Source organism: Rana temporaria, chromosome 8 (genome assembly GCF_905171775.1).
Source record: "Rana temporaria chromosome 8, aRanTem1.1, whole genome shotgun sequence".
NCBI lineage: Eukaryota > Metazoa > Chordata > Amphibia > Anura > Ranidae > Rana > Rana temporaria.
This window is the reverse complement of record NC_053496.1, coordinates 53,155,033-53,168,120: the sequence shown is the minus strand read 5'-3', so window position 1 is coordinate 53,168,120 and position 13,088 is coordinate 53,155,033. Positions and strand designations below refer to the sequence as shown.

At 39.9% G+C, this 13,088-nt stretch overlaps 1 protein-coding gene across 5 annotated transcripts in view; it reads right to left on the bottom strand.

Annotated features, from left to right (window-relative positions):
- Window positions 1-13,088, bottom strand: part of IDE (insulin degrading enzyme) — a 116,693-nt gene that overhangs the window by 23,763 nt on the left and 79,842 nt on the right. For 4 of the 5 annotated variants that reach the window (XM_040361800.1, XM_040361798.1, XM_040361801.1 and 1 more), the window contains exons 14-16: window positions 10,918-11,000; window positions 5,858-6,002; window positions 1,552-1,662 (exon numbers count right to left, since the gene is read on the bottom strand). In XM_040361800.1, the coding sequence (XP_040217734.1) occupies window positions 1,552-1,662; window positions 5,858-6,002; window positions 10,918-11,000 (339 nt within the window). Of the gene's footprint in view, window positions 1-1,551; window positions 1,663-5,350; window positions 5,496-5,857; window positions 6,003-10,917; window positions 11,001-13,088 lie in introns of all 5 variants that reach the window. The other variant, XM_040361797.1, reaches the window with a different exon arrangement.

Sequence of the window (13,088 nt, the reverse complement as noted above, 5' to 3'; positions counted from 1 at the left end):
CACAATTTTTTCATATATGAATTAGGGTGATAAGATGAGTTAATACTGCACTGTAATTAAAGCAGTACAAACATTGTCTACAGATTGTCTTTTTCAGTGTCATATGAAGATGAACTCTAGTCCAGCATGTCTGCACATAATGCCAGTTCTACTAGTATAGCCTGTGGAACAATTTGGCGCTAGGAGCACAGCTGGTTTTCCGCTCTTCTAAAATCAGTCACCAAACTATTCCACAATTTTTATTTCTTCCAGCTGCAAAAGAAGGGGAGCCAAATGTTTAAAACTTTTTAAAAAGTTTAACAGTGATTTTACAGGCAAAGCAAGGAACTCTTTCTTGCCTGCACCACCTTTCACCTCAGTGCTGGAGATAATATTGCAGAAAGAGTATCTATAATCACACACTTCTGAATGTGTTGGATGCCAAGGCCCATGCTATGCAGTCTGATTCCATGCGCTGAACCTTATTTCACTGCAGGACACAAGAGTCAATGAAAGGAACTGCAAAGTACATCAGTACCAGGTATGCAACACACTCCTAAAAAGCTGCAATAAATTGTTCCAAATAGCACTTCGTTCCAGATTATGTGGTCGTTGGAAAGCTAGAATGTGATGGATACATAACCTGATGACACATCAACTTTTAAAAAAAAACTAAAAAAAGTTTATTCCAACGTATATATCAGCCTTTGACAAGATGACACTGACATAGTGCATGCACGCAAAACATGTAGTCATTGTGACGGGACTTAACCCACTGGCCCCACACACCAGCGACTTCCACCCGCAGTTCATCCGGCGCCGCAATTGAGGTAATCTCAAGTCACCACACGCAGGCGGCACAGCCTCCTGGTCACATCCATCGGCACTGTAGTCCGCACAACAGCATCCCCCTGTCCGCTGGGTGGCTCCATGGCATCGATCCTTTGCCCTAGAACTAGTACTGGTTCACCAACTTGACACATCTTGGACCTCCTCTAAGCAGGCTTAGCCACTGTGGTTTTTCTTATACATCTGACACTTATCCTGGATGAAGCTTTTTAACATGTATACATTGGAATTAATTTATGGGTTTTATAGAAGTTGTGTCATCAGGTTCTGTATCCATCACATCGTATCTATCCAAAAGACCACATAATCTGGATCCAAGTGCCATTTGAAAAAAATGTGCAGCTTGTTTGAGTACTCTTTCCCAGGAGTTTATTCCCAGCAGCTAGCATCCATAAGACTGACATTTAAATGAACACTCTTATTGATTCCCTTCAACAAGCACCTAATCAATTTTTGCAACACACCCATAAGTTTACAGGATGATAAAGATCTTTCAGCAGCATTATCTTCAATACAGAGGCGTTTGTTGGTGTGAATAGGACAGGTGAAAAACACTGCTTGCTTGAAGAGAAACCCCAGACAGGGGTGCAGAAAAAAAAAATATACATAAAAAAAAAGGAACAAAAAACATTCCCCACTATAAAAGCTGAAAGTATATAAATAAAACTCATACCTTTATATTCATAACATTTTAGACACGGACGAATCCTTGAAATAACTTACCGCTTCCTTTATAATCTCAAATCGCCTTTCATCTATTTCAAAAGTGGCCATTTTTTCAATGATCTTCTTTAGCAAGATGTGCTGTTTGTCATTATAACCTTTTACAGAGAGCTGGAAAGTAAGCCATTTAGGTTAGTATATCACCAGTAACTTGTCTCCAGAGTCTAATCTGTACATTTCTAACATGTGTCTTTCAACTGACATAACTACAACTATGAGCCGCTATGAGTCTGGAGAGAGAAAAAACAACACACTCAATCTTTTGTGTCACACACTTTAAACATACAATTAAAGCTCAACGCATAGGAAGCAGACATTTTTTAAAAATGTAATGGATCCAAGAAAAATAAAGTGCAGGTTCTCAAAAAAACAAAACCTGACTATAGGCCTCATTTGTCAAGAATGTTCAAAAGGAAAAGTGCCTGTATTATCCACAGGAAATATTCAGCTTCCTTTCATTTTATAACTGCTCACAAAATAAAATAAAAAACTCGCACTGTGCAATACATACTTTTCTTTACAAATTTCTTGGCAAATTCGTACCAGTTCAGCCCATAAAATGTCTGCCTCCAATAAGTGTGGACAAAGTATACTTCTAAAAATGAGCCTGTCAATCATCTCTAGAATTAAAAAATAAAAGCTCTGCCTAAGGTACTGGTTTCCTTCAAAAGCAAGAAAAGCCCTTTTTCTGCACCCCTCTGATCCTGGCTTCACTTTAGTGCTGAGGGCTGCATTTCTTCAACTTCAGGGATAAAACCTGTCCTTGGAACGCAGCCCCCGACCATTTCCATGTATAGTGAGGCTTTCATTGTAAAAGACTGGCAAAGAGCAGGGTTTTAAAAAGTATGTTACCTCAACATTCATATTCTTGATATATGCCTGCTGTACTATGTACTTGTGTTAAAGAGTATCCTGTTCTATTAGTATTGCTTCCTTTATATTAAATACCTGATGTTCCTGCCAGTCCTCCCCTGCTTTCCTATTTCAAAATGACCACACTAGGCATGAGAGGAGATCCTTCCCAGAGTTGTCCGTTTTCTGTCTGTGCTGGGAAAACAGCCTGCCTGTCCTCCAATGGTCAGAGTCATGCCGACATGCTTCCTTGCACAGCCATTTACCAGGAGAATCTGTGTACCGTTTCTCTTGTTTTCAAGGGTCACATATATTTTAAGCCATGGAAAGCTGTGCTTAATTAACTTCAGACTGAACTCCAGGCAAGATGTCAAATACACAACAAAATGCATATATGGGAACTGTTTCACACGGTTTAAGAATTTGCAATTTTGGCAGACCAGCCAGTATATGCAGCCAGTTCATCAATGCATGTTGAAGAAGCAGCAACGTATCTTGGTGACAGGAAGGCATCGAAGAAGTAGCAGCAGATTAAGATTATCCTTCTGCGCTTCTGTCTGGTCACCAATTTTGTTAACTGAACAAAAAAAAAAAGTGGTGCACCACTAGGGTATAGGGAGTTTTCGTTTTAGAACGGCTCTGTCTCACCCTTAATGGGGGTGCAGGCGTAGATAACAATAAATCATTATTTTTGATTTTTTTTTTAGGTGTTTAGGCAACAGCCCCAATTGCCTCCTAAAGCTGATCCTTCCATCTCCCAGTCTGGGAGATTCTGTTATGGGAATTGCAAGAGGGTTGAAAATCCAAGACAATTCACATACACTAAAAAAAAAAAATACTATTTCTTTTTGGAGACAAATGTAAAATCAGGATCAGATAAGGGTACAGTAGGACTTCTCAGACAAAGGTGAAAGCAGACAGAACTTTCATTTTTAGAACTCTAAAAACAGTCAAGGAGGTTCAAAGTTCAAAACAGTTGCATACATCGCCCATCACCAAGAATGCATTCTCAAAACATACATGAAGCAATTACAAAGGCTTTAGGGCTGGTGTACACAGGCTTTCGCGAAAAGTAAAAGTTAGTTTTAGATAGGTTTATGCATTGCTTTTATGCCTTCACATTCATAAGTGAATGCACAACAAACGTATGGCAAATGCATCTCAAGAGCCAAAGTACACCAATCCTTAGTCTATTAAAAACAGGTTAAGACCAAGTACTTTGTCGTCATATTTGATAAGTTTACACACACACACACACACACACACACACACACACACACACACACACACACACACACACACACACACACACACACACACACACACACACACACACGTTCCAGGAAGAAACCTGCACACCAGTAAAGAATATAGCTCTTTAATAAAACCATTAATGGTCGCAGTAATCCACACGAGTCATTTTGCCCACTTTACACTGAAATGCAAGGTAAACCTCTATTGGTTTATATGATTTACTGCACACCATTATTCTTATTAAACAAGCAGGGATGCATCACTAAAAATAATGGAAAATCTAAAGCTATGAGAACACCTCTTTATGGTATTAGTAAAAAGGAGCTTGCAGTTTTTAGCAGCATAATGTCCATGCACTAGCAAAATAATCTTTCCTGAACGCCCTTATTCTGGATCAGGCCATTTACGTAGGTGTATAGCGGTCCTCATTAGTAACCGTACATGACAGCATCAAAACAATCAGACCTTCTAGTGTTTATTCATCCTACGCTGACATCCACCTGGTAGTGACCTGAGATAAACTCTCCCAAAGAGGAACATGCATTGCACCACTGCCTTAACATACAAAAACCATAAGAATCTCCCAACATAGTGGAAACAAACATCCCTGATGATACTCGGTGAAATCTGTGTACTGACATTTTGAATGATGAGCTTAAAGTGAACCTGTGACCAGGCTATGGACATTCAATTTCTATTTATTTTTTTTAAACATAATTTAAACAAGCCATAAAACGACTAAAATAAGCTCATGCTAACCTCTGTAGTTGCAATCGCTGTGGCGCAAACGGACCTCGAAAGTTCACAGTAGAAGCACTAAAGTAATTTTCTAAGCCAGCTTTGCTAGTCTTGCGCCCACCTGCCAGCCTCCTAACTTAATGGAAAGGGCAGGATCTCTCAGCTGCTCAGAATATAAAACTTGAATGACTTCAGTGCTGCTATTCTGAATTTCAAGGATGGATGCTTCAAAGTGTCCGCAGCTAAAGAAGTCGGTAAAAGCCTGTTTTAAAGCTTGCCTGGCGCATGACGAGTATGCAAATACGGGAACATCTATAGGATTTTCCACAAGCTCACTTAAGTACCCCTAATTTCTGGCCTTTTTCTGGTAAAAGTAGAGCATCGCTAAACATGTGTCCCTCATGTTTCTCCTTGGCAGAGCTTCCCATGTATAACACCCCCATGCAATGAAGTGATGTCAGGCAAAAGTACATCACAGACAAGATTATAGTCAGAAAGCATACAGATCACACAGTAAGCATCTAACTGCTAACCATAGTTTCAGTGAATTAGTACAGCAAGCAGCACAGAACTTGGTGAACAGCAAAAGCAACACACAAGACCAAAGGGGCTTACTAAATGCACTTTTACCAACCAGATATTTGATTGGCTATTCATGATTACAAGTTCTGAGCACGCTGGAGAGCCCAAAAAAAAAAAACCCAAAAGGGGAAACCCGATTATCCATTTCAGGACAATTCACATTTCCTTCTATCAGTTTTTATAAATAAGGTCATCTACATGATAAAAAAATAAGCCTGTAAAAGACAAAAGCACATAAATAGAAGCACAAAGCTTTAGCTTATAGAAGAGGTACATATAAAAGCCACAAACACCCACACTATTCTGTATATAAATATGCCTTTCTTTCCATGCCTTATCTGGAAGTCTAAGCTTCCATGTGACTCTTACTTACAAGAATTGCATTCATAGCTGATGCAATGCCATAGGTGACACCTGCGAGACGCGCTGCATATGTATACTCTTTTAAATCATCCTTCAATAACCTTAGAAACAGGTATGTCATGTTGCAATGGAGGGGGTCAGCATAAAGGTAACGACTAACAGGAAGAAAAAAAAACAACAGGGAAAAAATAAAAATATAAAAAAAAAACAGATGAGGAAATTAAGCTTGATACCGCAAGCAATGATATGATGTGGATGGAGGACCTTGACAAAAAGAGTATGGATATGCAGCATCTGGGTTTTGGTAGTCTCTGGGATCAGACTATCTGAACAGAGATCAGTCTCTCTCATTTTTACATGTAAAGGCTGGGTTGACAGAGGCTGAACAAATACTACTTTATGAAAATATAGAGATGGGAAAAAACGTATTGGGTTGACCTCTTCCCTGAAGAGGCAGGCTGTACAGGGAGGAGGCAGTCAAGATGGTCCAGTATCAGCCTTGGATTTGGGTACTTACATACATCCCATAGACGGTATTTTGGAGGTCATAGTTCAGGCCGGCTAGCTCTGCTGCATATGCATACTCGTTGAGAGAATCTTTAAGCAGTTCAATGTACAAATAGGCCATGTTACAATGCAAAGGATCCACATAAGCAAATGGGCTGAAAGAGAACATTAAAATTAAGTCTGGCTTCATTCATTTCTAGTCCAATTTCCTTTTTTAAATTTAGGAAAATACAACCTGCAGAACCAATTCCATGAGGAGACTACCACAAGCAGCTTTGTCCTGTTCTAAGGCTTTTGGGGTACATGAAGAGGAGGAAGGGTTTTGGGGTGCATGGAGATGGGCAAGGGGAAGGGTTAGGTTTAAATTGCCACTCACTGCCCTTTAAACATACAGCCAAAGCTCTCCAACCCCCACAGTGCAATAATGGAATTGGAACAACCTACAGCAAGAGTGGACTATGAAACTGCCCTTTAACTTGAACATTACATAAAAAAAATAAAAAACTTAAAACTAAATCCTGCCAAAACATTTCAGAAATACTGTTACATAAATGTATAGGGTTAGAATTTCAGGTCACATTATCGCTCCGTCACTGTTGGGAAGATTTCTTTATTTCCTGGAGACTTGATTCAGAGGGCACACAAAGTTAGTAGAGTTCTTCTAAATGGAAACAGACAACAAAACCTTACATGTGTTCTAACTACTGTATATTGTGTCACATTTTTGTAATATTCAAGTCCAAATACAAGTTGATTCCAATGATAGATTGTTTGCAAAGCAGTGCTTCAATTTCAAATTCATTTGTTCTCCTCACAGCCCAAGGTGGTCGTGGAAGTCCTTCCATGTGCAGAATCTGCCATACCAATATTCATATTCTCTACATTTACACCACTGCCATATTATTGAAGGACAATGACCATATAAAAACAAAGAAATCCCGGCACACCCCTATCCACTTTCTCATATCAAAAGTCTGAAAAAAGTTCCAACACAGACCAACACCTGCAGAAAAGGTGATTTAAGGGCTTCAATAAGTCTACTGTACACTTAGTAAATAATGTGTTAATACTTGCTGAATCTGATACTCTTCATACTAGCAGTTTACAATGCCAGCAGGTTTAGGACTTGAATAAAATTTCCTAATTACACAAAAAAAAAAAAAAAAAAAAAAAAAACGGCACAATGCCAAATAACATGAATTTGATCTTTTTCTTCTACAGATTTGTTATTAAAGACTATAGCATATCAGTGGAACTTAAGACTTGAAACAATTCAGAGAAGCAAAAATGTAATTAAAAATAGACCAACCTTTATTAAGTCTTGAATTGTGTGGATTATAGACCAGAACATAAAAATAGTCCAGCGGAGAAAAAAAATGCACCATCAGCACTACATGTTAATTAAGCCCAGCCATACATTACATAGCCCGCGTCAATCAACAACACAAGTTTAATCAACCTGTCAAATTCCAGACACCAACAATACTATCACTCTGCAAACATTAAATCTATAATGAAAAGAGCAACAAAGACAGATCAAGGAGCATTATATTTAAAAAGGTAGAAATATATAGTATACCACTACAGTGATACCTCGGTTCACGAACTTAATTCGTGAACTGACTCTGGTCGCGAACCGAATTGGTTGTGAACCGAGGCACATTTTCCCATAGGGTTCAATGTAAATCCGATTAATCTGTGCTGACCTTTTTTTGGGGGTTTTTGAAGCACAAAAATATGAAACAAATTACAATACACATTAGTACAGTATAGTAATGTATATTTTCTTCACAACCTTGCTGTCACCTTTACTACTGCTCTGCACTTTCTTTTTGCCACCATGCTTGTGCTGCACATTCTTGTCACCTGCATTTCCACTTTGCACATTGTCACTTGCATTTCCACTTTGCACATTATCACTTGCATTTCCACTTTGCACATTATCACTTGCATTTCCACTTTGCACATTGTCACCTGCATTGCTGTTCTTGTCACCTTCATTGCTGCTCCGCACTTACAGTACTATAGTACAGTACAGTACTGTATGTGCTAAAAAGCACACCAAAAATCCAAACATCACTTAAAATGTTTGCAGAGTACTCACAGTACTTCTTTCTGTGTGTCTTCTTCTCTCCACGGTCTTCCTACAGGAAGTCACGACCATGTGAGAGCCTGGAAATAGCATTAAAATGGCCGCGGCTCCTGTTCGTGAACCGAGGCGGAGTTCGTGAACCGGAGCATATTTCTATGAACTTTTCTGTTCGTGAACCGAGTTGTTCGTGAACAGAAGCGTTCGTGAACCGAGGTATCACTGTATAATCCTGCCTAAACCTTTCACTTCATAATTAATCCAGCAGTTTAAAAAAAACAAGTCACTTGGGCCAAGGCATCAAAAGGCTCTATAATCTCATGTCCCCTACAAGTGCATTATATGACCACTGGCAAAACCAAGACCTGCAAACCCAAAGTGAATCTGGAGTCTACAGTAGTAAACACAAAATGAAAACGTGAATGAACAAACCGTTTTAAGACAAAAACAGACCAATCTAAAGAGAATTAAAAAACACCCAAGTTATTCCCTGAACGTAATCAGAATATTGTAAATTGTCCTAAAAATGTGATGGCAGCATTCTGATCATAGTGACTTGTACACTTCTAGATTAGAGCAGCGGTCTCACCCCATTTGCACACCACCAATATCACCATCTTGTGTATTTAAAAATTTTCTCTTATTCACTTGGTCAGCGCAGAAGACTTACTTACCCTAATATTAAAGGGGTGTTCCAGACTTTAAGTTTATTAAAAGACAGCAGCTACAAAAAGTGTAGCTGCTGGCTTTTAATAAACAGACACTCACTTGCTTCACGGTTCCAGCGACGCGCCGGCCGGGGCTCCGCTCCACGGTTCCAGCGACGCGCCGGCCGGGGCTCCGCTCCTCGCCCCCCCTCGCCGGCCGGCGTCTTCATTCCTAGTGTGGGCACCCGGCAGTGACAGCTTTTGGCTTCACGACCGGGCACCCACAGCGCACGCATGAGCGGCGCCGTCCGATTGGACAGATGCTCGCCTACAGGAGGACTGCAATAAGGCAATTAAGCTATTCGCCTTACCAGCCCCTCGGCGGAAGTGGGACAGGAAGTCCCACTCCTCCTGACCCCCCCCCCACAAAAAAATTACATGCCAAATGTGGCATGTAAGGGGGGGAAGGAGTGGATTAAGCGGAAGTTCGATTTTTAGGTGGAACTCAGCTTTAAAGATATGGCCCAGGACAGCTCATAATATTTCCTCCCACCCAGTTCTGTCTCTTTCCCCCACCAGCGTTTCCATCAAACTATCAGTCTCTATACCAGGGTGTTATACTGGACTCAGGTCTCCAACATCACCACAAAGCTACCAAATCACCTAAAAACTGCACTTCTCCCTCCACCATCAGCTTATCCCCCTCACCGTTATCAGCTTTTGATCAATTTCCCCCCTTCACGCTTAAATTTTAAGCTCACGAGCCGAGCCCTTTTATGCCGAGCCCTTTTATTCCACTTGTATTCAATTGCATTGTAAAGCTACAGTCAATTTTCTTTGAAAAGCACTACGCAAACTGCTGACACTGCAAATTTCCTGAAGCATAATAATAATTTAGATCCATCTGGTCCATCTTAATAACTGTTTATATGACATTTTGACAATACCAAAACACCGTTATGCCTAAACATCCCTGCTAAACACTTGACGCTATAAGAAGCCCTTCAATATGCGGACATTGGTTAATTCCACTCTCCTGCAGCGCTGGGATCAGCAGATGCTGCTGACTGAAGCTTCACTACCTAGTGAGGTCCTGAAGTGCAATAAGAATAGCTAAAAGTCTGAACGTCCATCCTCTGTTCTCGTTCTAGGTCACCAATTCAATTAGCAAGGAAGGAGAAAGCAGGAAAGAGAAAATTGCAAGCTCTTTGCATAGGAGGAGATCAAAATTCATGGAGTGTCAGTTTCCCGGTATACTTTGGGGGGGGGGGGGGGGGGATTTGGCAATGAACAAGCATTCAGTGGCATGGGTGGCAAAAGAGTGAAGTATTTTGTTTCTTTTTTACAGGTGTGTGCTTGGTTTAATGTTTAAATCTGAATTCCAGGTATGGAAATTGTATACATAGTTACATTGGTCCAGCTTGGACCAATGTAATTATGTAAATACTATATCATATCTGGCCGATTCCCTTGAAAGCTGGAAATTGCTGAAGTAGACACTGCTACTCCACTGATCTCCATTTGCTTCTGGGACCCTTGCAGAGCAACTGGCCTGCTGCATTGTGAATGAATGCAAATCATTCTGATTGGATGTGGTGGAGAGGCAGGACAGTGACATCCCTCACAGAATTCTTTGCATTAATTTAGAACATTTTAAGTATTCTCGAATGGTGTCCATGCAGGGCAGCCGACCCCCTGTGTTCAAAATGCAGCAAAGCAGCAGCAGAAGCAAGTGAAGATCAATGGAGTATCTTCAGTGATTTCCAGCTTCCAGGGGCATCGGCCAGGTATGGTACCTGTATAGCAACATTGATCCAAGGCTGGGCCAACAAAACGATAACATTCCCAGAATTCATCTGATCTCTTTCATGTACATGACCAACTGAAAACAGTGATACTGACCAAATAAAAATGTACAAAAATACACTAAACAAAGGAAGCAGTGTCAAAAGAAACATTTAATCCTTGGAGCAAAAAGCTACAAGATGAAACATTTCCAACAAGAGCTGCTTAACGGCTAATATATGGACATTATCTATAAATACAAGATAAACTGTCTATAGTTCTGGTCAGCACAGATTATGAACATTTTACTGCAGACCAAGCAATAACAATAAATATATATATATTTATATATAAAAAGTTCTTGGTGTCAGCACATTAGATGACTTTGCCGATTATAGCCTGTTACATAAAGTGAGTGTTTATTATCCATGCTTGGAAAATAGTTGCTGGAAATTAGTACACAAATGCTGACAGAGGCGTTTGCTCACAATGTACATAACTTGTAATTGTGGCTGCATAAAATCTAATGACATGATAGCTGCTACATACCTGAAAAATTCAAAGTTGAGACAGGCTTTAGGGAGGAAGTATTTATCGTCCTGCTTGAACCATAATTTGCTCATTGCAGTGTCCTACAAAACAAGAAATTTATATAAAAAGCACAGAACTGGAAAAGGTTAGCATTGTGCTCACAGACAAACCCCTGTCACATGTTTAGCTTTGGATAAAATCTGGAAGGATGAGGACCGCAATCTGCTTTTTTAGTGCGAATTGTACTTACATGAGATATATCACTCCCTTCCTGTCCCCAATCTTCCTAGTGGGAAAAATTACAGGACACGCATCACATCGCCACCTCCTTCTGCAATATTCTCCGCGTAGCATGGCCCCCCCACACAAGGATTTTAAATATGAACAGGGGGGGGGGGGGTTGTTCCGTTTATTCAGCCCCCCCCCCCCATGTAGTGGGGCAAATGTTTCCAAAAAAGCTATATAATCAGCAGAGGATCCCTCTCCATCAAAAAAGAAAGGGTGGAGCTTGGTTTTAACTACCCATCTTATATTTCTGGCATCTAAATTTAGCCCTCTTACAAAGAATTGCAATCTACTTAAAACACTATAATACATTTTTTTTGTCAGTAAATTCATCCAATTTCCCCTCTTTTCAATGCAATAGAATTAAAAGTTAATATGCTGCCCAGTAATGGACATTCATCATAATAATGTGCCCAACATGACCAATCTACTCCCTCAAGCATGCCAACTGACAGCACAGCTTACAAAACACAAAGCACTAAAAACTGGCCTCGTGTCACAGGAGTAAGTACACTTAAACAGTCATGACTGTGGAATAGTCACATGCTTGTACAGAAATACAAAATTAAACAAAAGGCTTATAGATCATTTTAAAACCTTGTCCAAAACTGTAACCCTCCCCTAGCAGGACCCCGACTTAGTCTGGTTCTCTTCAGAGGCTTTATTTACAATAATGGCACTCATGGGCCAGTGTCTAAAGCAGCAGGGATACAGGTAGCAGCACCAAGCATCTTTACACTCCTAAATATTTGTGCCCAAAGAACTGTAGGGGGAAGAGGATGCAGGTATGTTAAAAGGAGTCAGAACCACAGTCCATATGGAGTTTTAGTGCATTCTGATTTAATACGCTGCATGCATTTTTGTTTGTTTATGGTATGTTTTAGCATATATAAAACACTAAAAAGGCACCTAAACGAACTGCAAAATTGCTAATAAGATATATATGAAGATGTACAGGTTTAAAAGTGGTACAGTGTGAACAGGCCCTCCGGTTTAAGGATGTCTTTTGAAACATTTCACCTCCAGGTTTTAAAAGATCAAACAAAAACAATCTGACCAGTTTTTATAGTAACGGCAGAGAAAAATTGCTAAACAAGGCACTTAAAGTGGAGCTCCTGGCTCCTTCATAAAAAAAAACAAAACATTATATATATATATATATATATATATATATATATATATATATATATATATATATATATATATATATATATATATATATATATATATATATATATATATATATATATATATATATATATATATATATATATATATATATATATATATATATATATATATATATGTCAGTTATAAACACTGTAGCTGCTGACTTTTAATATTAGGACACTTCCCTGTCCCACAAATTCAGTAGTGTCTTCACCCTCAGCTGATTTTTCAATCGGATGTCAGACGCTGCTGCCATCTTTGTTAAGGGAAAACAGCAGTGAAGTCTTGCGGCTTCACAGCTGGTTCCCTACTGGGCAAGCGTGAAGTGTGCTGGGCTTTGTGAATAGCTTGTTGGAAGGAGAAGGGGGGCCGTGGCAAAATCAGCTGGAAGTGGGAGCGTGTACCTGTCAAAACCAGGTACTCGCTTCCTCCCCGAAAAGGTGCCAAATGTAGCAGCAGGATGGAGGTGGATCTTTGCTTTAACACTTCTCTGCCCTCCATTCGGCTGTATGCAATATACCATTTCCGATCCTGTTCTACTCTTCACTGCCCTTAAATTCTCAGTTTGACCAAATATTGTGAATGAAGTTGGGAAAATCTCCTTACACAAAATCGCTAGGGGGAGTATCGCTAAAGAGGCTGTCAGCGTGTCCCTATGGAACGGGCAACTTTGTAGTCGAACACAGTGAGAACACTGCTGAAACTCACTAGCATGCCAAACAGGCAGCTTCTTA